Consider the following 23,001-nt stretch of genomic DNA (forward strand, 5'->3'; position numbering starts at 1 on the left):
TGGATACGGTGCAAGTCTCCTGGCCTGCCTATTCCAGTGCAAGATAGGATTTCGTTGCACAACATTTAAATGAGAAAACTCAGTGATTTGCAAGGGTTGTAGGGGCCTGCTAGATTACAGGTGAATTGTGAACTGGTCACCAGGCTGGTGAACTGGTCACCAGGCACATTGGTTATACAGAGGCCAGTGTTTGTTGGCATTTAATTTGAAAATAACTAGACTGATGCTGGCATTTATCTATCAAGGCAGAATACAGTTATTCAGTTTGAAAAGTGGCAAAAACCCTACCAACCCTCATCTCCCGTGGAAAAAGGAAAACGCATTCATTGAGCGTATTTAATCTGCTCCCTGACAGCAGCATACACTGGAGATAGGACAGTATAAGTGCCTGTGAACAGGCAAATGATCTTGGTGTGTCCTCTGAGTATAATGATTGAGAAGCAGTGAGATAACTGATGGCTCCATGCTTCCATTTACGTCTATCATGGGGAGGAGTGTTATTTAATATTTACATTCATTCATTCAGGTAAATCAGTGACTTTTACATTGAACTTCCCTCAGAGAGGCCTCTGTTAGAATGAAGTGCATTAACACAAGCAAATAAAAGGCACAACAGATTTCAGCAAGGAGACATTTTGAAAACAAAGGTTTTAAATGTCAAAGCCTTTTTAATTGTTAAACACTTAGCTGCATATTTCCACATTATTACTTTGGGATGTCTCTCAATGAAAATGTCACTCACTGTCTTCTCTGTGTAAGGATACCTACCCCAGTTCCAGAGGTGCATAAAGCAGCTTCACGATGTTGTTAAAAACAGACAAAGATGGTAAATGAAAGAAAACATTCTTTCCTCAATGTAATTAGCTCAAACTACTTAATCTGTGTTTGTGTACACTTAAAATGATGCAGCTAAGTTTCACAGACAAAATGCGAAAAGAGAGAAAGAAGAAAAAAAATTCTTTGTAAATATTTAGACCACGGTTTAAATGTATCCGAACAAAAAGATAATCGCTAAGATCATTTGGAAGGAAATGGGATGTCATGTTCCACTATCTTTTTGTGTCAAGTGGCTGATGTTCAGAGAACAATCAAATAAAATCAGCCAACTTCCTTTTCTATCAATAATATTTCCCTATGCATTTCTCCTCTAAAAATTCAATTTTAGTAGCCAGGTATAAAAGAGCAAAACTAGAAACATACACGCAACTTACAAGGACAAGAACTGGGTGGAAAAAAATCAGACTATGAGAAAGAATAAACTAGACCAGGGATGCCCAAATCCTGGCCCGGGGGCCACTTGCAGCCCTCTGGGGTTCCCAATCTGGCCTGCGGGGATCCCTCAGTCTCTAATGAGCCTCTGGCCCTCCAGAGACTCAGTGGAGCCTTGCTGACCCATCACAACTGTTCTCAGTGTGAGGACAACTGTTCGACCTCTCACCTGAGCTGTGGGATGAGGGCTTCCTCCACTACTTGCTGTTTCATGTCTGTGATGCAGCAGTGACAGCAAAGGAAAGGCTTTATAGGCCTTGAGCTACTGCAAGACCTTCATTCATTCATATAAGTTCCATCTCTAATATATTCATTTATGTAAATTTATTCAAATCTGAAATGTAATTTAATTCTTTTTTTTCCCCAGCCCCTGACACAGTGTCAGAGAGATGATGTGACCCTCCTACCAAAATGTTTGGACACCCCTGAACTAGACAGACTGCTTCTGGCACAAACCTACCTGACGGTAAGAGATGGGAACAGGCATGCGGAAAACAATCCATTCCACAATCTCACTACACGGAGGGGTTGTCAGTGATCCTGTATACCGATAGTAACTTCCCAAGGATGCTGGCAGGAGATCTCTTAACACAAAAGGATCCAAAAAGGTCTCTTTCTCTGCAAAACAAACAGAAACAAATGTCAGATCAAAGTGATGGGCCACCTTATAAGACAAGGTCTGTCTCACATGCTTTTAGTTTCCACCGACATGCTGAGAGTCCACTTTGTCCCAAGGGCTGGACCATTTGCTATAAATGCATACAACAGCAACACACTGCTAATCAACCTTGGCTACTGCTGGGTTCATCATTATGTGCACATACGAAAATACAGTTGGCCTCTTACGTGAGGGTTATGTTCTGAAGTCTGAGCAAAAAGCCAGAATTGTATTTAGTTAAAACGACCTTAAATCCAACAAATACCTATTGTCTCTTTTAAGGACTGAAGGCACAGTACAAGAGACATGAGGGAACAGAAGAAACAGCAGCTTCATTCTCTCACTTCATGCTCAATCTGGGGCATAAACAGAGTAAGCTGAATGGTGAGCAGAATCACCTGCACTATTTAAAGTCTTTTGGGCGGGGCAAACACATATACTTGAATTTGTGCAAGTCTATCAGACACAAAATGCAGGCTGATGGTATTCATTCAGAAGGCAACCTCAAGTGTTTCACATTCAGTTTATAGTTCTGCTTTTAACACCATTCTACCTAGCAGGTTGTTTTTTAAAATTACTAGTTTGGGCATACAGCAAGACATTTGTCTGTGGATAAAGGACTTTTTGACAAATAGGCCACAGTCAGTTAGGATGGGCTCTTATCATTCTTCCACTCTGATATTAAATACAGGAGCTCCCCAAGGCTGTGTGCTGAGCCCCTTCCTTTATTCCCTGTATACACATGATTGTACCCCATCACATAACACCAATGAAATTATAAAATTTGCAGACGATACTACAGTGGTGGGGCTTGTTAGCGGGAATGATGAGTCTACTTATAGGAAGGAAGTACAGGTGTTGTTATTGTGGTGCAAGGAAAATAATCTCTCACTTAACATCAAAAAAACTAAAGAACTTACAATCGACTTCCAGAAAAAGAGGGATTTACATGCACCATTATACATAAATGGTGAGGAAGTAGAGAGGGTTGCTATTTTCAAATTCCTAAGTATTTACATCACAGAGGACCTCTCATGGACTATTAACACCAGCATGTTGATAAAAAAGGCACAAAAGGGGTTATATTTTCTGAGGAAGCTTGGGAGGTTAAATTTGTCACAGCAGCTGCTTGTGTCTTACTATTGTTGCACCGTTGAGAGAGTCCTAACCTATGATATCTTGGTGTGGTACAGAAATTGCTCTGCAGGGGACAAAAAAGCTCTGCAGAGAATTATTAAGATCGCACAGCACATCATCAACCTTTGTCTACCAGCTCTGGAGGACATCTATATATCTCGCTGTCTGTAGAAGTCACATAGTATTCTGAGAGACCCCTTCCATCCGGTTCATAAGTTCTTTGAACTGTTGCCTTTGGGTAGGCGATACAGAACTATTAGAGCACACACCACATGATTCCTGAACTGTTACTATCCCACAGCCATAATTACGTTGACTAAGGCGATATAGTTGTTACCATGCTCCTGGGCATTATGGTCTCTTATACTGTTTTTATATTATGATGCATGTCGTATTGAATGTCTGGGTGAGTGCGTAGAGTGTGATTGTTGGAATTGTAGTATATATTTATGCTTGTATCTCAAAGGTGCATAAATTTCATTGTGCTGTAGCACAATGACAATAAAGTTACTACTACTACTACTACTACTACTACTACTACTACTTCAGTTGAACTTTAGTGCTTTATATGTTATGAAGCAGTTCAATATAGCTTGCATTTTATGCATAGAAAACTGATATTAAAACCGTCCTTATTCAAGACAAGCCAGTGGATTCAGAATGAGCAGGGATGTGAATTCTGATCTCTTACCATTTCATCTGTTTGATCCCACAAGAATTATTATTTAGCATCCCTGTAACACTTGCAAAGTATTCAGTGTTAGTCAATTTATTTGCAATCACAAGTAAGGCTCAAAGAACATGATTACAAGTCAACAGACTAGTTGATATTCAGATCAGATCTTCAAAGACCAGATCAAATCTTTATCAAACTTGTGCCAAATATGATTTTATTTCCTGCAGGGCAGGGGTGAGCAACATTTTGAGTGCTGGAACAATATTTTTGCATCAGATATGTATCACAAGCCAGAGGTCCTACTAAACTGCATATTGCCTGCAATTAACATAATACATATATTATTCTTGCAAATGCAGGCAAACTACAACTGGTAGATACTTACTCTGAAATAGGACTCTGAGGGCCAAATCCTATCCAATTTTCCAGTACTGATGCAGCTGTGCCAATGGAGTATGCACTGCAACCTGTGGTGGGTAGGCAGTCACAGAGGCCTCCTCAAGGCATGGTAACATTTGTTGACTTTCCTTGGGGCTGCATTGCAGCTGCACTGGTGCTGGAAAGTTGGATAGGATTGGACCCTGAGAGGGCAATCCCAAGTGCTCTATTGGTCGGTGGAAGTCTCTTTTGCTGGCTGAGGCATGTTGCAAACATGCTGTAAGGCATATCTGCAACAACTTTGGAGTCAGGAGGCTGGTGCAAAGATGTGTGCTGGCCTCCCTGTGCTGGAGCAAGCTCTGGTTTGAGTGAGTTTGCGTTGATGACGGGCCACCAGCATGGGGGTCTGGGGAGGGTGGTGGGAGGGCAGAACTGGGGCATTCCGGGGAGGGCAAGTGATGGGCAGCCCCATGGGTGGTCTGGGCCCAGGGGGGAGACGGTGCCAGCATCTGGATTCTAACTCCCCTCCCTGGCAGCCCAGTATAGTATCGCGCTGCTTGGATCTGCATCACCTCTTGAGGTGGTGCAGATCCAAGTAGCCCTATTCAGGCTGCTGCCATGTTACCCAGGGTAAGGAGAATTGATTCTCCTTGCCCAGGGATGCACCACAGCCAGCCCCAACCCCACGCTGGATACTGGGCTGGCCAGCTGGCCTGCTTGTTCCAGCACTGGTCAGGATTGGGCTATTGCTCAGAACTGTTCACAAACCTAGCAAATGTAAATGAGTTTGTGAAACATGTTGATACCTAGAAATAGTAAACAAAATACCCAGCCCTCCCCTCCTACAATGCATATGGTTGACATCATATTCTCTAACATTTCTCTTCAGCTGTAAGAATTCAGACATTCTTCAAAACTTCCTGATTTAAATGGACACACTAAATGCTGGTGGCTCCTTCTCAGTCAGAGGAGATATGGTGTACACCAGAAAATGGGTAGAATCAAACTTCAGGACATTTCTGATATTGGTTCTACATGTGTGCAGACAACCTATTTCTCATGGGCTTGTAATCCATGAGAAAACAGGATGATCATCCCACATCCAGAAAACACACAACATGAGAATAATATTCATGTTTGTACAGTGGCGGCCCTCCCCTCAAGACACCCTGGGGCAAAGATCCATGAAGCCACCCCCCTGAGTGAAGCTGCCCTCCCCCACGCACCTGGAGCAACACAGGGCCTCACACAGCTCCAGGACCAACCGGAGAAGCTGTGGCTTCGCTGCGCTCTTTAACTATGCTTCTGGAAAACCAGAAGCACAGTTTACAACCGCTTCGGGAGCCTCATTAAGGTTTCCCCCACGGTCCTGGAGGTGTGCAAGTTCTGCACCCGGGACATTTGCCCTGGTCACTGAATGGGAGGTTCGCTACTGCTTCTGTAACTGCTTCCTTTTGTTTAACCTAAAGAAAAGCATGATGCACAGAGGCATGGGAGACAACATAGAAGAGCTTAATGAACTTCACTGAATTTCTCCACTGCGCAAAGTGGAAATACAAAATCCACACATTTCTGTTTGCAGATACGCCAGGATGTGTGGCATCTTAATTGTTTGCATCACTATTCCAAAGACAGAAATATTTATAAAGTATCGCATATTGCCCTTTTCATAGAGTTGCCAAGGATATGGCTTCTCTCAATGAGAGAGAAAAAAGAGCTCCTGGGAATTTGATAGGGAGACTACACACAACCTGGTTAGGTGATATTTTTCTTCTAGTAGTGGGAAGTGACCACATACTGAGAAAACCTAAAGCAGTGGGTGTTTACACTACTATGAAAGGCTGACAAACTCTTTCAAAATGACTGTAGGCATGTTCCAGGGGTCAGCCCAAAAAAAAAAATAGCTGAAGAGTATTCATGTCATGTTTCTGTGTTCTGAAGGTAGAGGTAGTATGTTTTATAGCCTTTGGGAAAGGATATACAGTATTTCTTCAGATCTACCAAGAAAGGTGAAGAGCCTGCTAACTATAGCCAAAGTGAGAATGAACTGAAGGTCTCTGCTTTGGTTCTGCAAATCTACATCACTCTCAGGCAAAGTGTTTTGCCTTATTTTTTTCTATGTGTAAACAGAAGATTCTCTTAAAGGATCTGAACTTGGAAGAGGCAGGTGTTAAGGCAGGTGTCACCTGCATTTTACAGAGCCCAGGGACAGCCTGCTGTTTTTCTCCCAAGATTTCACAAAACAAATCTGAGCACATGCAAGTCATGTGGGCAAGGAGGAAAAAAAAACAAAACCCAACTCCTCAGGGGCTGAAGGTTTCACATTTATCAGCCTGTATTTATTTTAACTCCTCTTGTTCTAAGCTATCACAGATCACATCTTGAGGGAAAAGAGACATCACTCCATAGGACAACTGACATACATAATCTTTGGTAAAATTTACATTTGAGATGAATAAAACAAAATCTAAAAGAGGAGGAAACAGTCACTGGTAAGAGCAGATCTCTGCTGTTCTTTCACAGTTATCCCCTGCAGTTCTCAAGATTAACTGGCCGAATTTTCTACTATAGCTAGGAAAAAGGTAACAGCAAGGTGCTTATTAAGTGCTTTATACCTAGAGTCGGCCCCAACAATGGAACTTTTCCCATGCTGTGCAAGCTTATTTCTCTTGCAAGATTCTGTCCTCACTAGATTGTTTCTGGAGATGTTTTATATGTATTTAATAACATCAGGGACAACAAGAAAATCTGGTTTGACCTCCTATACAGTACAAACTTTGGATTTTTGGGGGGGTAGTTATTAGCGTATCCAACATGCCCAACAGACTTTGAGCAGTACATATTCTGAAAAGGCACTGAGGTTCATAAACAATTGGAACCTGTTCCCCCCCCTCCATGAAACATTAAAATAATTCATTGCCAGAAAGTGTAGAAATCACTACTAGCTCAGATGGCTTTAAAAAGGATTAGACACATTCATGGAGAACAGGTCTGCCGATGTCATTAAGTATGATGATAACTAAAAGTCGATGAGCCTTATTCAGAGGCAACATGCTTCTGATTGCTGGATCTCTGGTTTTCTCAGTTTGAATGCACACATTGAATTAATGCGGTATATATTTTCATTACAGTTCCTACACTGTGACTTAGTCCAAGAAAATGAAAAATTAAAGCCTCCACGGGTATAACTAAGTCAGGTGGTTCATCTGAGAGCACTGCTTCTCCTATGGCTGAGGGGCACTTCACACAAAACAGTTTTTCCTATACAAACAAATAATCTCCATGTAGGAGAATATGTGCTTACATAATGTATGAAATGCAGAACAAGTGCTTTTCATCCTTAATTTCATTTTCAAAATGGGTTGCTAATTGGTACACACGCAAATATTGCCAAAACTAAGAACATGGATGGGGATGGAGGAGGAATCCAAAGTGTGAAGTTGGTATATGTCTGAATTAAATCCAGTCTAAGAAATTGCTCTGAAATGGATCTTGTTTTGAGCCAGAAGAAGCATTTAAGCTGCCCTGCTATCTAGGTAGCAAAGTCTCTCCTTCTGCCTTCAAAACATAATGTCCAAATGAGTCACAGAACTGTCACCTCTTTGAACAAAATTGGGGACTGCTCAGTGACTAATTCAATTGCTGTTCAGCAAAGACATGAGCTTACATAAGTCTTCCACTTTTTCCCTAATGCAAGGTGAAATTAACAAAGGCTTCTCCTGGCACCTTTCCTGATGACTGTAGCTTCCACCTCTTTGTTCAGCTCACTAGAGTGGAGGCTGAGATTAGTTTGTGGTATTGTACCACAGAGAAGGATGTGAACTTCTCTTTTTTTGGCCCTGGATTGTGCATTAACTGCCCAACTCTAACCAATTTTTCAGTGCCGATGAAGCTGCATTGCAGCCCTGAAGGTATAGGAACAAATATTCCCTTACCCTGAAGTGGGCTCTGTGACTGACCCCCATCACCACAGAATGCAGCATGCACCCCGTTGGCACAGCTGCATTGGCACTGGAAAACAGGTTAGGATTGGGCTATAAGTCTTTTGAAAGGTTGCAAAACACACACATGCATGGACACGTGCACACACGCACACAGAGTATAGTTGTCCCCTTTGCAAACAAAGAGAAAGTGATGTAAACAAGCCACCCAGAACTGTGGCAAGGCTATTGCTGGCCTGAATGGTAGGCAACCAAAAAGGGCCTTAAAGAGAAGTGGCATTACTGTTCTGTCATCTGGTAGCCAAAATTCTTGCAGATCCTTTGCATGTATTATCATGAGGCAATTCTATAGAAAAGTGGTTTGCAACCTTCAGTCTCGAAAGACTATGGTACAAGCCTACAGCACCCGGTATTCCCAGGCGGTCTCCCATCCAAATACTAACCAGGCCTGACCCTGCTTAGCTTCCGAGATCATGCTATAAGCCTACAGCATTATCCCAACACTACATATGGGGATTTGGCAACCCTCTAGAACTGGCCTAGAAATCCAGGGATCAGGATCGATCTCCAGGTGTCTACGGAAAGCAACTCTGGGGATTTTAACAGAGCCTCCAGGAACTTCCAATGTGACATCATGTTTGGAAAGAGGAGGAGAGAAAAAAAAACCTCTAGTAATAGCTTCAGTGCAGAGTTGGCAACCTACCGCAGTCTCCTACTGAGTCCATGGCAGAGGCGACAGTCAAACTGGAAAAGACCAGATTCACAGCTCAGCCACTTTGCAACACTAGCTCTCTGCAAGAGCCAACAGGTGCTCATGATACTCTCACAAACATATTAATTTTTTTGCTGCTATTAAATGCAGTCTACATAGCACTCTTAATAAACATGAATGTACCCTCTCACAGAAGAACAGCATTTTTCGAAGGAGAAGTAGCAATTGTTGAATGCCAGGATAATGGGATGTTTGATCTCTGTAAAAGAAGCACAGTGTTGAAGGAAGCTGTGTAGACTGCATTGCAAATCCAACGGAAATGAGAACTTAGTCAACCATCCCCAGGCAGTTCTTCAAAAATTCCCTAAAGTATTCTGCAGTCCTTTTATACATCAAACTTAATTCTCATGAATGCCTAGTAACTATTTGCATGTGTGTCTAAAACTTCAGATGCTTTAAAATATGTCTTCAGTACACAAAATAATAAATTAAATTGCAAATACCGGACAAATATACAACATACAGCACGATGCAAATGCATGATATCCTTTTTATCTAAGAGTGGCAGTAGACTGAAGCTCATGTTCTACTTTCAAGGATTTTTCGTGGCAGATGCTGACAATATTATGTTTTAATAATTAATCATTCATCAAAGGAAAGATGAGCAGGAATGCTAAATTCAAAGTTATTCAGATTGCTAAAATGAATAATGCATGACTTTTATATTAAATACACACTGTAATACGTAGTCTACATTTCATCCAACCCTGCCTGTCTTTCATTTTTAAACATTTTGAACTAAAATATGAATTATCAGCCTAGAGAAACTTATTTAGACAAAAGACAGGCTTATTTGAATGCAAACTGAAAGTATCCTGCTATGATTAAATTTGGTTATCAATTAGGTAGAATTTATTTTAAGTATGTGGAAAGCCACAGTAGGAGACGGAAGACAGTGATTCTTGGAGGTGAAAAGGAGGCGGCTCTGCCATCATACGTACAGCTATGGAGTTTCTGCATATGCTCTCAGACTCTTGTACAGCTAGATGAGTGATTCCTAAACTATAGGTCAGGACCCACTGGTGGGTCACAACCTGCTTTTTGGTGAGTTGTCAATGGGTGATGGAAAGATAACTAATTGCCTCAAGCCCTGAAGCTACTCAAAAATCAGATATTGTATTTCCTAACTGCCCTACAAAGGAGCTGAGCTCCTGCAGTTTGCAAGCATGCGTAAATATATAGAGAGAAATGTTTGTGGGTCTTTCTTTCTGGTTATTATTACTTATAAATAAATAAAATATTATTTCTTTCTAGATCTCCTTTTTTAAAAGTCTGATAAACCTAGGTGCGTCCTGATAGTGTTGTTCTAAAAATTGGGACGTGGTGCTAAAAAGTTTGGGAACCACTGAGCTAGACTATCTTGGACAGCTCCCTGTGATAAGTATTGCACAGGAAAGCATGCATGGGTGCAAGTACAGATTTTCATTTCCATTTTGTTTATTCAGGGGTTTTGTTAAGGTATTCTATATTGCTGATAATAACTATCAGTGCTTCTAGCTTCCTTCCTAATGTAAATAATTTGATTACCTTTCCTCTCCATTGATAGGCAGAACAGCATGTGGTCAGTTTGCTCTAAAATCTCATCTATTGGACTTATCAACTGGTCATAGATCTCTATGGAGAACTCGTGCAAGGAAAGCGCCCTATAGGTAGACCACAGCTGCGATACAAGGACATCTGCAAGAGGGATCTGAAGGCCTTAGCAGTGGACCTGAACAAGTGGGAAACCCTGGCCTCTGAGCGGCCCGTTTGGAGGCAGGCTGTGCAGCATGGCCTTTCCCAGTTTGAAGAGACACTTGGCCAACAGACTGAGGCAAAGAGGCAAAGAAGGAAGGCCCATAGCCAGGGACAGACAGCACTTGCTCCCAGTGTGGAAGGGATTGTCACTCCCGAATTGGCCTTTTCAGCCACACTAGACGCTGTTCCAGAACCACCATTCAGTGCGCGATACCATAGTCTTTCGAGACTGAAGGTTGCCAACAACAGATCAGATTCACCACCATCTTTCCCAAAAGACCCCACTCTTATCTAAGCAGCTTTTCAACCCTTTTTCTTTTTATTTTCCAAAAGTCAAAATTTCACTAGGACTTCACATATGGAGGGTCACAGGTGCAGTGCATGGTTATCCTAGCTTAACCCATTTTTGCCCAGCCCACAGGCTTACACATTGTACGCATATATGCAACATTGGGCAGAAATGGCTTAAAAGGATGCTAAGTAGCAAGGCAGGGAAAGACTTCCATCTGAGGGGCTGGAAAACCACTGCCAGCCATAGTAGAATTGTACTGGGTTTGACAGACCAGTCTGATCCAGTAGTTTGAGAGCAACATGTGTTTTTGGCACATGTAAAGGTTTATCCATTAATTCTGACACAGAAATCTGGGGTCACTTTCAGTTCAGTGCCAGGCACGGCACTATCCAAGTTCCCTACCTCATACAAATTTTGTAATATTGCATTCAATAATGCACTCTGAGAAATCAGTGACTGGGTTGCTAATGGCTTATACATAATTCCGCATGTATACACCTCTCTGAAAATTAAGTAGCAAATATGCATTTTCCACAACACTCAATTGCACTTTGCAGGAGGAAACCATGTCTGCTGATGAATGACCTTTATATGAGGTCAAGGTTATAGAGTAACACTTTGGGAAGCAATGTTTGCATGCTGACATTCTGCCTCTGTCTCTCTTGTGTTTCCATTACAATAACGTTTCAGAACAACACTGGTCAAGGGACTACTAACAGAATGTGAAACCTTTTGTGTCCAAGGCAACTGCTCTCTTGAAAGCTATGCCAAGTATTCAGCAGCCACCAGTGGGTACTATGTGCTTGTTAGCTACAGATGTGGATGGACCCTGGTAGGCTTTAAAAGGCCTAGAACAGGAACAGAACAACCTCTAGGATGATGCCTATTAGCAGCTTCAGCAGAGGGTACTAAATGGCAGAGGAAGACAGAAAAACTGTGCCTAATGCTCATCTATAACCCACCTGCACATGCCTGATCTCGTCTGATCTCAGAAGCTAAGCAGGGTCAGGCCTGGTTAGTACTTGGGTGGGAGACCGCCGGGGAATACCAGGTGCTGTAGGCTTATACCATAGTCTTTCGAGACTGAAGGTTGCCAACCATTTTAACCCAAACAGTTAACCATCCTCACCGTTCTGCCTTGAGGCACATAACTACTGTACATTTCATCCCACATTTGGAACTATTTCCAATTCCTCTAGCTTCAGTTAAGAGTACTCTGACTCAAGTAAGCAAATGACATGATGAAAATGTGCCTTCCCCCACAGAGCTGAATTTTTAAATGCTTCTTGGTACTACCTTGTCACATTTGAGCAGCAATTTAATTCTGGCAGAATATATGTTTGGTTACAATGCTAAAACAATATTCTCTCCTGAACACTTGACATTGTGAATGCCTTAAATGGGAAAATCAAGCCCTATGCACATGCTCAAACTATACAGGAGGGGGAGGGAGGGAACCATGACCACGCTAGGCAAAACTTACTCCTTTAGCACACCCAACCTCCTTTAGCACACCACAGGCAACCTGTATATCAGAACAATGGGATATGTGGCTCATGCTGTTATTATTATTAACATTTATATACCACTTTTCAACAAAATGTTCACAAAGTGGTTTACAGAAAAAATCGAATCTATGATCTTTTGGAATCTATGAGCATGGGCCAGTATGCTGGTATGCCCTTTAAAACATAGGACAGTGTTATTCAAACTGTGTGGCGCAGCTCTTTAGGGAGGCGCCAGGAACTCAAAGGGAAGGCGTGGAATGTCCTCTTGCAGTGATATAGTCACACCCCTGGGCAGAATACGAGCCTGTCTTCTGCCCGCCGTCTGCGCTTTTTTTTAAAGCAGAAGAAACGGGAGTTGCTCAGCTGTGAGAGTGGCTGCTGCCGCCCTGCCCTCTTCTCCCTCCGCTCCGAGGCTGCCACCTTCTGTGTTTGCTGCATGTTGTTTCCAAAGCTCATCTGGTAAGTACCGAGCATGCTCAGCTTGCAGTCCTTAACCCTCATTGATCCTTGTCTGCTTGGTTCCTAGTTCCCAGCCTGGGATCACTTCTCATCAAAGTGAAATCTCTCTTTTCAACCCCCTCCCTCTTCCACTCCCCCCCTTTCGATCTCCAAACCTTCCCACTTTCCTCCCCCTCCCAAATAAAACGCTTCCTATTTTACCAGTCACCAGGGGTCTTAAAGTTGTTACCATGCAGTTGGCAAGGGGGTGGGGAGAGAGAGAAGCGCACACTTTACTTGGCCAGGAGCAGAAAAAGGGTACTGTTTTTAAAGTGATTTATTAATCTTGTTGTTTGACTAAAGAGGAGAGGCTGTATTTTTAAAGTGATGAATCTTGCTATTTGAAGGGAATAATCAGCCATTGATGAAGTGATTGCCCACCCAATCCTATCCACACTTTCCCTGGAGTAAGCCCCATTGACTCTAAAGGGACTTACTTCTGAGTAGATATGCATAGGTTTGAGCTGTGCATCTCCTAGTATAGGAGACAAATCAGCTTCCTAACCAAACCCTTATCAGCTCTGATATATTTTCATGGTCTATTTTTGTTTTCCTCACCACCTGCTGGAAAAATTTAATTTCATTCAATTAATAAAGGGTTCAATCCTATCCAAGAAGAATGGGAGAAATAACTAGTTGGATTGGGGTCCAGGGCGGTGTGTGTGTGTAATGACGGTCAGACTGGTTGTTCACAAAGTTCATTTGATAAAACAATTTTATTGGTATGCTTACAAAGTTTTAAAAAATGAGTCCTCCTGGACCAGACAAAATCTACCTACTCCAGCATCCTGTCTCCAACAGTGATCAGCAGCTGATCATTTATAAAGCATGTATATTGCTGTGTATTAATAATATATTTTTAAGATCTGCATTTAATTAATGATATGATTAATATAATTAATATTAATATAGTTAATATATATTTAATATATTATAATTTAATATATTTAATATAGTTAATATTTCTGGCCACTTCCTGTTTAATGATGTCACTTCCAGCCCTCAGGAACATGATGGCTGGTGTCATGGCCATCAGCCATGGGAGTCAAGTGAGCCACTGGCCAGAAAAGTTTAGAGTACCACTGACAAAGGGGTTCAGCACACCTTGGAGGAAGAGCCATCCAACACAGTCATGACCTTTTCCCCCATGCTTACATTTTGAAAGTCTGAGTGGAGTTACAGATAGAAGGAGTTACTTAGATAGAAGGTTACTTAGATAGAAGGTTACAGATAGAAGGAGTTACTTAGAACAGTGATTTTCACCTCTGTGCCATGGCACATTGATGTGCTGTGAATGGTTTGCAGGAGTGTTGTGGAAGTTTGAGGGATGGTCATATATTAGTAGGGCCGTTGGGGGAATGTGAGCCCCTGGCTGGCAGTGTGGTATGCCTTATCAATCATCATAGAACTGATAGTATGTCCTGACAATTTTAGTGCCTTCTCAGTGTGCCATGAGATGAAAAAGTTTGAAAATCAACGACTTAGAACGAAACGGACAAAAGATAGTTTAAAGGTACAAAAATGTATAGTAACCAAAGGACAAAATTAAAAGCATTTTCATTAAGATGGCTCTTTGTGAGAAAAGAATGGTGTTCATTCTTTTCCAGCGTTGAACTGGAATGAAGTATTGAACAATTCAATATACTGAATAGACACCAAGAAGTTTCAGATATATTTTGACTATGGGGTTAAAAATCTACAGCAGCTCAGAACCTCTTGTACTTTGCTTCCCCATCTGCTGCCAGCTATTCCGTCTTGCTGTCCGTTGGAGAAGCATTAACTTGTTGATATGTGTCAAATCACCTCCATTCCAGCCTCCATCCAAGAACCACTGTGCCAGTCAGCACCCAAGAAGCCCCCTTTCTTTCCAGGCTTCTTTTTTCTTTCTCCCCAAGATATCCAGCTATATTCAGAAAGCAAGACTTAATACTGGCAATTTTTATACGGTCTTCTTAGAAGCAAATTAGCAGCTAAGATTCTATATATACAATCAGCCACTAAAATGCTACCAAGAAGCTGTTGCACTCCATTTATTTTTACTAATTAGCACAACAGTGGTTATTTGCAAAAAGCACTGGAGCTTGCATTATTTTAAAGTGCTTCCTCTAATGTTCCAAAAAGAAAATTAATAAGTATCACAGCAGCATCATTAACAACTATAACATTGTGACAATAAAATTAGAGGGATTCCTTCACTGCAAGTGGACCAAGTTGTTTTTGTTTGTCTTTTCAGGCACACACACACACACACACAAAAACCTTGCATGACCTGTAGCATACATACTTGACTTCAAGATGCGGCATTAGAAAAGAGAAATAAAAAGCAATCTTAATATTCACTCCTTGATATTTCTTCAAGTAGAGCACTCAAGGCGTTTAATTAACAGGGAAGCAGATTGTATATGAAGACTAAAGAGTCATAAACATTGTTTCTGCAGGTTGACTCAGTGAATTAGGAATCAAAGGAAAAACCTAGAAGCAAATTAGCTCCCTTTCTCATCCCTATTTCTTCAGGCCACTCCAACACTGCACACAAAATCCTTAGAATTGTGGTCCATCTTTTGACAGGGATGGGTTGTCAGGAGCACATTACAGTAGTACTCCAGTATCTTGATTTCTGAACTCCATTTGGTGATATAGCTTGAAATGGTCTGGGACCAGCCTATCAATGCCTGTTAGTCATGGTGACTATATGCTACCTCCAGGTTCACCAACAATTCACCACTAAACACTTCTTTTAGGAGAACCATGGCAGGAGAGACGTATGTCTTCCTTTCCTGCTTGTGGGATTCCTAGAGGCATCCAGGTGGCCACAGTTAGGATGCTTGACTAGATGGAGCTGGGGTCTGAAATAACAGGACTCTTTTCTTCATTTCCATCCCAATTTTCTCTGAAGCAGCCCCTCAGCCTAGAGCATAGGTTCCCAAAATGGGGCAAGCCAGGTAAGCCCTCTCTCTGCACCCTTAAGGGGTGGGGCGATGGTTAAGGCAATAACACGATCACCACAACTGCACCACTGTTAGGGACAAAAGGGGGCTTTTTTTTAACTTACCCTGGAAGCACCAGTCTTCTGGAGAGCCCACGAACCCAATCTGCAGGGCTCCCACACCTCAGAACAGTTAATAATAGCGATTGTGACCCACTTCTAGTTTTTGCAATCGCAAACCTGGACGTGGGTCACGCTTGCTGTTCTTAGCTGTTCTAAGGACTGGAGAGACATGCAGAGGGGTCCGCGGGCACCCTCCAGAAGGCCAGCAATGCAAGGGTAAGTAAAAAAAAACCCTTTTATCCCTGGCAGCGATGCAATCGTGTTGATCATGCTGCTGCCTTCATCCCTCTCCACAAGCACTTACAGCAGTTCCCAAACTCCCAGAGTGTTTGGGAACCGCTGGCTAAAGATTTGCCAGAGCCCCAGTGTCTTCTGGAAAATCAATTAGCTTTTGGCCCAGGAGAAAAGTCAGAAAATTTCTATGACTATATTTGTACGCATCCCAGACAGACTACAAATCAGAGAAGGCATGCAAATAAATCAAATTAATAAATCTGTACTAGTGGTTATCATCCATGTCCATGGCTGATTGTACCCAACCAAAATGAACCTTTTGCTTGTTCTCCCCTCCACTTTTGCAGAGGGGTAAATGTCACATGCAAAACAGTTTTGGATTTCATAAATGGTTGCTATATCCACCAGTATAAAGAATATTCCCTTACATTCTGAAATTCACTGCATGCAAGTTTCATTGCACCGCTGATATGCGCCTATAAGGCGAGAAATTTTACTCCCAAAATCCAGCATAGACCATCTCCTCACCCTACCTGCGAGTCGCTCACAGGGTCAGGGCAGTTCAGGGGTACTGAGGCAGCCAGGAGAAGCCTAGAGGAGCAGCAGGCATAAGCTCACCTCCAGCTGGCCATGTTTGCCTCTCCCAACAGCTCCTTCTTGCAGGGAGATACTTTGCCAGCATGTGACTCGGCAGGCAGGCAGGCAGGTAAAATTACCTTCTCTTCCCCGGCACACAGTACTCCATAAGCACCTTGTTAATGCCTTCAAAAACAGTGGCATGGTTCAGATTCTTTCCCCCCTTTCAATCAGGCTCCAGGACAAGTTGCAGCTCTTCCTCACAAGCACCTTTCTCTAAGTTTTACGTACTTATCTGAGCGTTCCATGATTTTTGGCTGAAAACCTGCCCCCACCTTATCTGTGTGATCGCCTTATAGGCGAGTATCTATAGTGACTGATATCACAGGGGGAAAAAAGTTATGAAGTAGTTTTCAGGAAGAACAACAGCGCTCTGAAATAATGTACATCCATTCTGTTCTATGCAACAGTGTGCTGGAATAAAGTGCAGTCCCTGAAAGTGATAGTCCCTAAAATAAATAAATAACCTGATCAAAACACATCCTTTCGTTTCCGCAGCACTCTAATCATTACTATTTCTTGAATGAAAAATTTCAGCATCTGACAGAAGATATTAAGTATATGGACAAAGAGAATGAATATTGGGGAGGGGGAAAAAGTCATGAAGGGAAAGAAAAAACCTGTGGTCATGCTATCTAATATTAACTACTAATTTAAAGATGTGACAATTTTGTGTAACTGAGGAAGCATATTTTAATATTTAGATGCTACCTGCATAATACTGTCTTTTTATTATACTATGACACAGATTGCCATGATTAAGGTCTTTTTCCTTTAAAAAAACAACTAACAAAGTTCCAACATTCAGTATCAAAGTCCTGATCAGATGTGCAAGTGATGTTAAGGGTTTATTTTCTATGCATCTGAAGTGAAGTCTCTCTTCAAAGACCAGTTGACAGAACCTTTTGATACTGAAGCTTGAATCTGTAGCCAATCACTGGGAAAAAAACCCAAAAACGAGGCTTCTAATATTTGTAGGTGAACAAGACTCAAGGGTATTGACAGATCAAGCTCCTTTAAATTTACCACTTGGATAAAAGATCAGACAAATTCTTGCTTCTTCTGCCAAGTGTTTCTGTATATTCCATGAAGTACTGGGGTGGGGTTTCACAAACGTTTCTTAGAGGAAAAGTGCTACTGAGGTTGGCCTGAACATTAAAAAAAGAAAAAAGTTCTTAAAACTAATTTCCAAAATTAATATCTTAAGACTTAGCAGACAAAAGAACAAGGTAGGGAAGGAAGATTAAATGTTCCAATTTACTGAAACTGTTGTAACCTGTTCTAAAGTTACAGAAAGAGAGGGATATAAATCTCATAAATGAGAAATTTGAAAACCCACTTTGATGTACCTCAAACAAGATATTACATCTGAGTACAATTCTAAAGCTGCTCTGCTACCATTAAAAAATTCAAGTCCTTCTCATAATTATTAGAATAACACAAATTGCTTACTTGTAAGTATATGTTCTTTAAGGGGTTCTCTCTACAGGGTAGATGGGACTCGTCAGCCTGGGAAGGCAGCTCATCTGAGAGAAGGAAAACTCTGATCCCAAACCTCCACTGCCTTGTGGCTACATCGAGTTATGGAAAAGGCTTCAGGAGTCAACCTCGAGGCAAAATCCGGAGCCGGAGTCCCTGAGGCAGTTCATGGCTGAACACAGTCACATTCTGGCAACTCCTGCAACGCGGCTGGAACCAACCGTATTGGCCTCTGCCTTTCCATTGGACCATTTCAGCGACACAGAGAGGGGGGATTTGCTGCATGGGAAACAGTCTATCCTCCATATCTACTTTACCTAGGCTTCGTGCACTGGAGAGGATGCTCTGTTCCAGAACCACCATTCAGACTGCGATACCATAGTCTTCCGAGACTGAAGGATGACAACAATTATCTCTCTGCAGGCACATGCAGTGGCCACTTTCAGAATCTCAACCTTATAGAGATTTGTAGGTCTCGGTTGGAGAGAAGGTGGAGTACCACAGGACATGAGGGATGCAAACAGCGTCACACTGCACAAGAACAAAGGCGATGGGTGACTGCAATAACTACCGTGGCATCTCTCTCCTTAGCATCGCAGGGAAACTGTTTGCCCGAGTTGCAATGAAGAGGCTCCAAGTATTTGCAGAGAGTGTCTATCCAGAATTGCAGGCAACAGGTCCACCACTGATATGGTATTCTCCCTTAGACAACTGCAGGAGAAATGCAGGGAACAATGACAGCCACTCTTTATAGCCTTAACAGATCTCACGAAGGCTTTCAACCTGGTCAGCAGGGACGGCCTCTTCAAGATTCTCCCCAAGATCGGATGTCCAGCCAGGCTCCTCAGCATCATCAGATCTTTCCAAGAGGACATGAAGAGCACTGTAGTGTTTGATGGTTCAACATCAGACCCCTTTGAAATCAGAAGTAGAGCGAAGCAGGGCTGTGTTCTTGCGCCGACCTTGTTTGGGATTTTCTTCGCTGTCTTGCTGAAGCATGCCTTTGGAACTGCAACAGAAGGCATCTGTCTCCGGACCAGATCAGACAGAAAGCTCTTCAAACTCTCCAGACTGACAGCAAACTCCAAAGTCCAGCTGAAATGACTTCCTCTTTGCCTACGATGCAGCTGTCACCGCCCACTCTGCCAAAGATCTTCAGCAGCTCATGGATCGTTTTAGCAAGGCCTGCCAAGACTTTGGACTGATGATCAGCCTTAAGAAAACACAGGTCATGGTTCAGGATCTGGACTCACCTCCCTGCCTTGCAATCTCTGTGCATGAACTGGAGGTTGTCCATGACTTTGTGTACCTTGGCTCAACGATCTCCGACACTCTTTCTCTCGATACCGAGCTAAACAACCACATCAGTAAAGCAGCTACCACGTTTTCCAGGCTTACAAAGAGAGTCTGGTCCAACAAGAAGCTGATGGAACATACCAAGATCCAGGTCTACAGAGCTTGCGTCTTGAGTACACTTCTGTACTGTAGTGAGTCCTGGACTCTTTGCACACGACAGGAGAGGAAGCTGAATGCTTTCCACATGCGCTGCCTCTGACGCATCCTCAGTATCACCTGGCAGGACAAAGTTCCAAACAACGCAGTCCTGGAACAAGCTGGAACCCCTAGCATGTACACACTACTAAAACAGAGATGCCTGCGTTGGCTTGGTCATGTTGTGAGAATGGACGATGACCGGATCCCAAAGACTCTCCTCCATGGAGAACTAGTGCAGGGAAAGCACCCTACAGGTAGACCACAGCTGCAATACAAGGATATCTGCAAGAGGGATCGGAAGGCCTTAGGAATGGACCTCAACAGATGGGAAACCTTGGCTTCTGAGTGTTCCACCTGGAGGCAGGTTGTGCAGCATGGCCTCTCCACTTTGAAGAGACACTTACCCAACAGACTGAGGCAAAGAGGCAAAGAAGGAAGGCCCATAGATAGGGAGACGGACCAGGGACAGACTACATTTGTTCTCAGTGTGGAAGGGATTGTCACTCCCGAATCCAGTCACACTAGATGCTGTCCCAGAACCACCATTCAGAGTGCGATACCATAGTCTTCGGAGACTGAAGGATGCCAACAACAACAACAAGTTTGTCCCATACCATACCACTATGCATAGTCCATCTATTGGAAGTACCACTGGAAGTAACCACTGATGTCACTGTCAGTTACTTGCAGATGGGGAGGCCAGATGCAATGCAACAAACTCTGACAAGGGGTTCAGGGAAGATAGGAGGACTTTTTCAACGCATGGAAAGCACACACTGGAGCTCTGCCCACTGAGCTGAGCCTGCTACAATTGCATCACATTGCATTGCTGGTCTTATTGCCAGGTGGTGGGCGTCTGGGGGTCTCATGTGTACCAACAGACACCACCTGAAGTACCATCAATGCTGTGAATACCACTGGTTGAGAAACACTGTTATAGAGTGTTATGCTCCTGCTTTCAGGTGGGAAGATCCTGTGTGCAACAACAGCTAAATCCTATCCAACACTGGAACAGCGGGGCCACCGGGCCCACATTGTATCCAGCTTTGGATCTGAGCAGATGGAAAGTCTCCACAGGGTAAGCGAATATTTATTAAACTGGAAGAAGGTACTGAGCAGGATGCTTGGATCCTGAGTTTTTTTTAAATAAATGCCTTGGATGAAGGAGTAGAAGGGAAACTTATCAAATTGGCAAATGACCCAAAGATGCATTACTCTATACCTTTCCTAAGGACACCTACCATGGAATTTGATGTTCTCACTGTTGCCACACACTGAACTGATGTTTTCATTGAGCTATCCAACACCACCACAAGGTCTCTCACTGCCACAGACTCTTGCTGCTTGTCCCACCAGCATGGAGATCCAGCACCAACTGGAGCATGTTTGCAATGACTGTTGCTGGGGCAGCATGCTGGTCACTGGAGTTTCTCAGCGATAGGATTAGGCTGCATCATAAAATGGCTAGGTTCCAGGTTTAAAAGCCAGTATTGAGGCACTGAAACTGTTCATATCAATAGTTTGATATGGAAGCCATGGTTCTAAAGTTGAAGGTGCACTACTGCTGAAAACATGTTAAAAGGGTGAGACAGAAGCCTCTGATATCTAGAATATAAGACATTTTGTATTGGATTAAGTCTGGATTGGTACTGGTCTTCTAGGGAATGCATTCTTTTGTGGAGTCAGTAGACTTTTTGTAAGCATCAGTTATCATCAACAATTCAGTCAAAGAAGACTTAACAGGGAAAGTTGACTGACAGCTTGCCTGAGAACCCAAATTCCTCCCAAAATGGAGCCCCTTTAAGTGGCCCCAGTGCAGAAGGCTTTATGCCCAAACCAAGGATTCATATTTTCCCCACACGAACCTGAATGCTCTAGTCCCTTTCAGAGTGGGATCTGTTTAGTCACCTTTGATATGGAAGGCCTTGACTTCATGCTTCCTACATGAGACTGAATGAGACTGAGCTTGGGACTGAGCCTGTTTTCTGTTTTGGCAACTTCCGTTCAGAAGATTTATGCCCTGGGCTTAGTTTCATGTTTCCAACATGACTTTGAATGCCCAAACTTTTCTAGGCAGCTTCAATACTAGCAATTTCAAATAAAGAGCATGTCCAGGTCACAGCTCTATACATCCCACATAAATCTGAAAATTGGAATTTTTTTCCGGGAACTCTGATCAAGCAGCTGCAGCTCACACCATAAAGAGGAAAACATCTTCCTTTTTTTAAAGCAACGAAGAGTGAGATTCAAAGTACACTAAAGTGAAAGAATCCTCCCTTTTTGTATTTATTTTTTGACAAATGGAGTTATGATTAAAGGATCAGGTAAAATATTTCTCCTTCTGTTCCTCTCTTTCCTTTTACAGTAAAAATAGATGAAGAAAATAAGGTATACTGAGGTAAAAAATGTTTCCTTTTAAAGGTGACCTGCTCGCCATGTGGCAGACAGGAGTACAACCTACAAGCTAAGCAGACAGGAGTACAACTTACAAGCTAACATTACTACTTTTTGGTACAAACCAAAAACTAACACTCATAAAGTATAAAAAAACTGAAAACTGTGGTTAAAAAAATTATTTTTCTGTCAAATAAGGTGAAGGACAGAAGGAAAAGCCCACAGAGTTCCTTCATGATGCAGCTGAGGAGGTGGTTGAAGGAGCTAAGCTGAAGCTGTTCTTTGCACCCTTGAGGCACTCGGTGTACACTGGGTTCACCTCACTTGAGGACAGGTGCAGACCACTCAACAAACCTCTATAAGCAGGAGGTCTGGTCTAGAGGGTAGAGCCTCCGTCTGCCTGAAGATAACACCCACAAGGTCGCCAGTTCGAGGCCACCGGCACCGTGCGACCTTGGAGCAGCTGACAAGCTGAAGCCGAGCAATTCCATCTGCTCTGAGCGTGGGAGGATGGAGGCCAGAATGTGAAGCCAGATCGGAATGAAACACCTTGAATGTAGTTGTTCTTGAAAGAAAGAACCTTCTTTGAAATTGTAAAAATCCCTATTTAATAGGGATTTAATAAAGCCTGCCTATGTAAACTGCCTTGAATAAAGTCTTGAATAAAGACCAAGAAAGGCGGTATATAAATACCTGTTATTATTATTATTATTATTATTTATAAGCATGTGCAGAACACTATGATTTTGACCACACATACATGACCAAAAAACTTTCATTTTCACTTTTGCAACCTCTCTATTCTCAAAGTACAAATCTCTTAAAACAAATAAACATCAGTCTGCACTT

The 23,001-nt window shown here is 42.6% G+C and overlaps 1 protein-coding gene and 1 pseudogene across 3 annotated transcripts in view; one reads left to right on the forward strand and one right to left on the reverse strand.

Moving 5' to 3' along the window:
• Positions 1–23,001, reverse strand: part of PTPRG (protein tyrosine phosphatase receptor type G) — a 659,913-nt gene that overhangs the window by 145,182 nt on the left and 491,730 nt on the right. For all 3 annotated transcript variants that reach the window (XM_066613931.1, XM_066613930.1, XM_066613929.1), the window contains exon 7: positions 1,730–1,887. In XM_066613931.1, the coding sequence (XP_066470028.1) occupies positions 1,730–1,887 (158 nt within the window). The remainder of the gene's footprint in view (positions 1–1,729; positions 1,888–23,001) is intronic.
• Positions 11,810–11,923, forward strand: LOC136642919 (5S ribosomal RNA; annotated as a pseudogene).

Source organism: Tiliqua scincoides, chromosome 2 (genome assembly GCF_035046505.1).
Source record: "Tiliqua scincoides isolate rTilSci1 chromosome 2, rTilSci1.hap2, whole genome shotgun sequence".
NCBI classification, from domain to species: Eukaryota; Metazoa; Chordata; class Lepidosauria; order Squamata; family Scincidae; genus Tiliqua; species Tiliqua scincoides.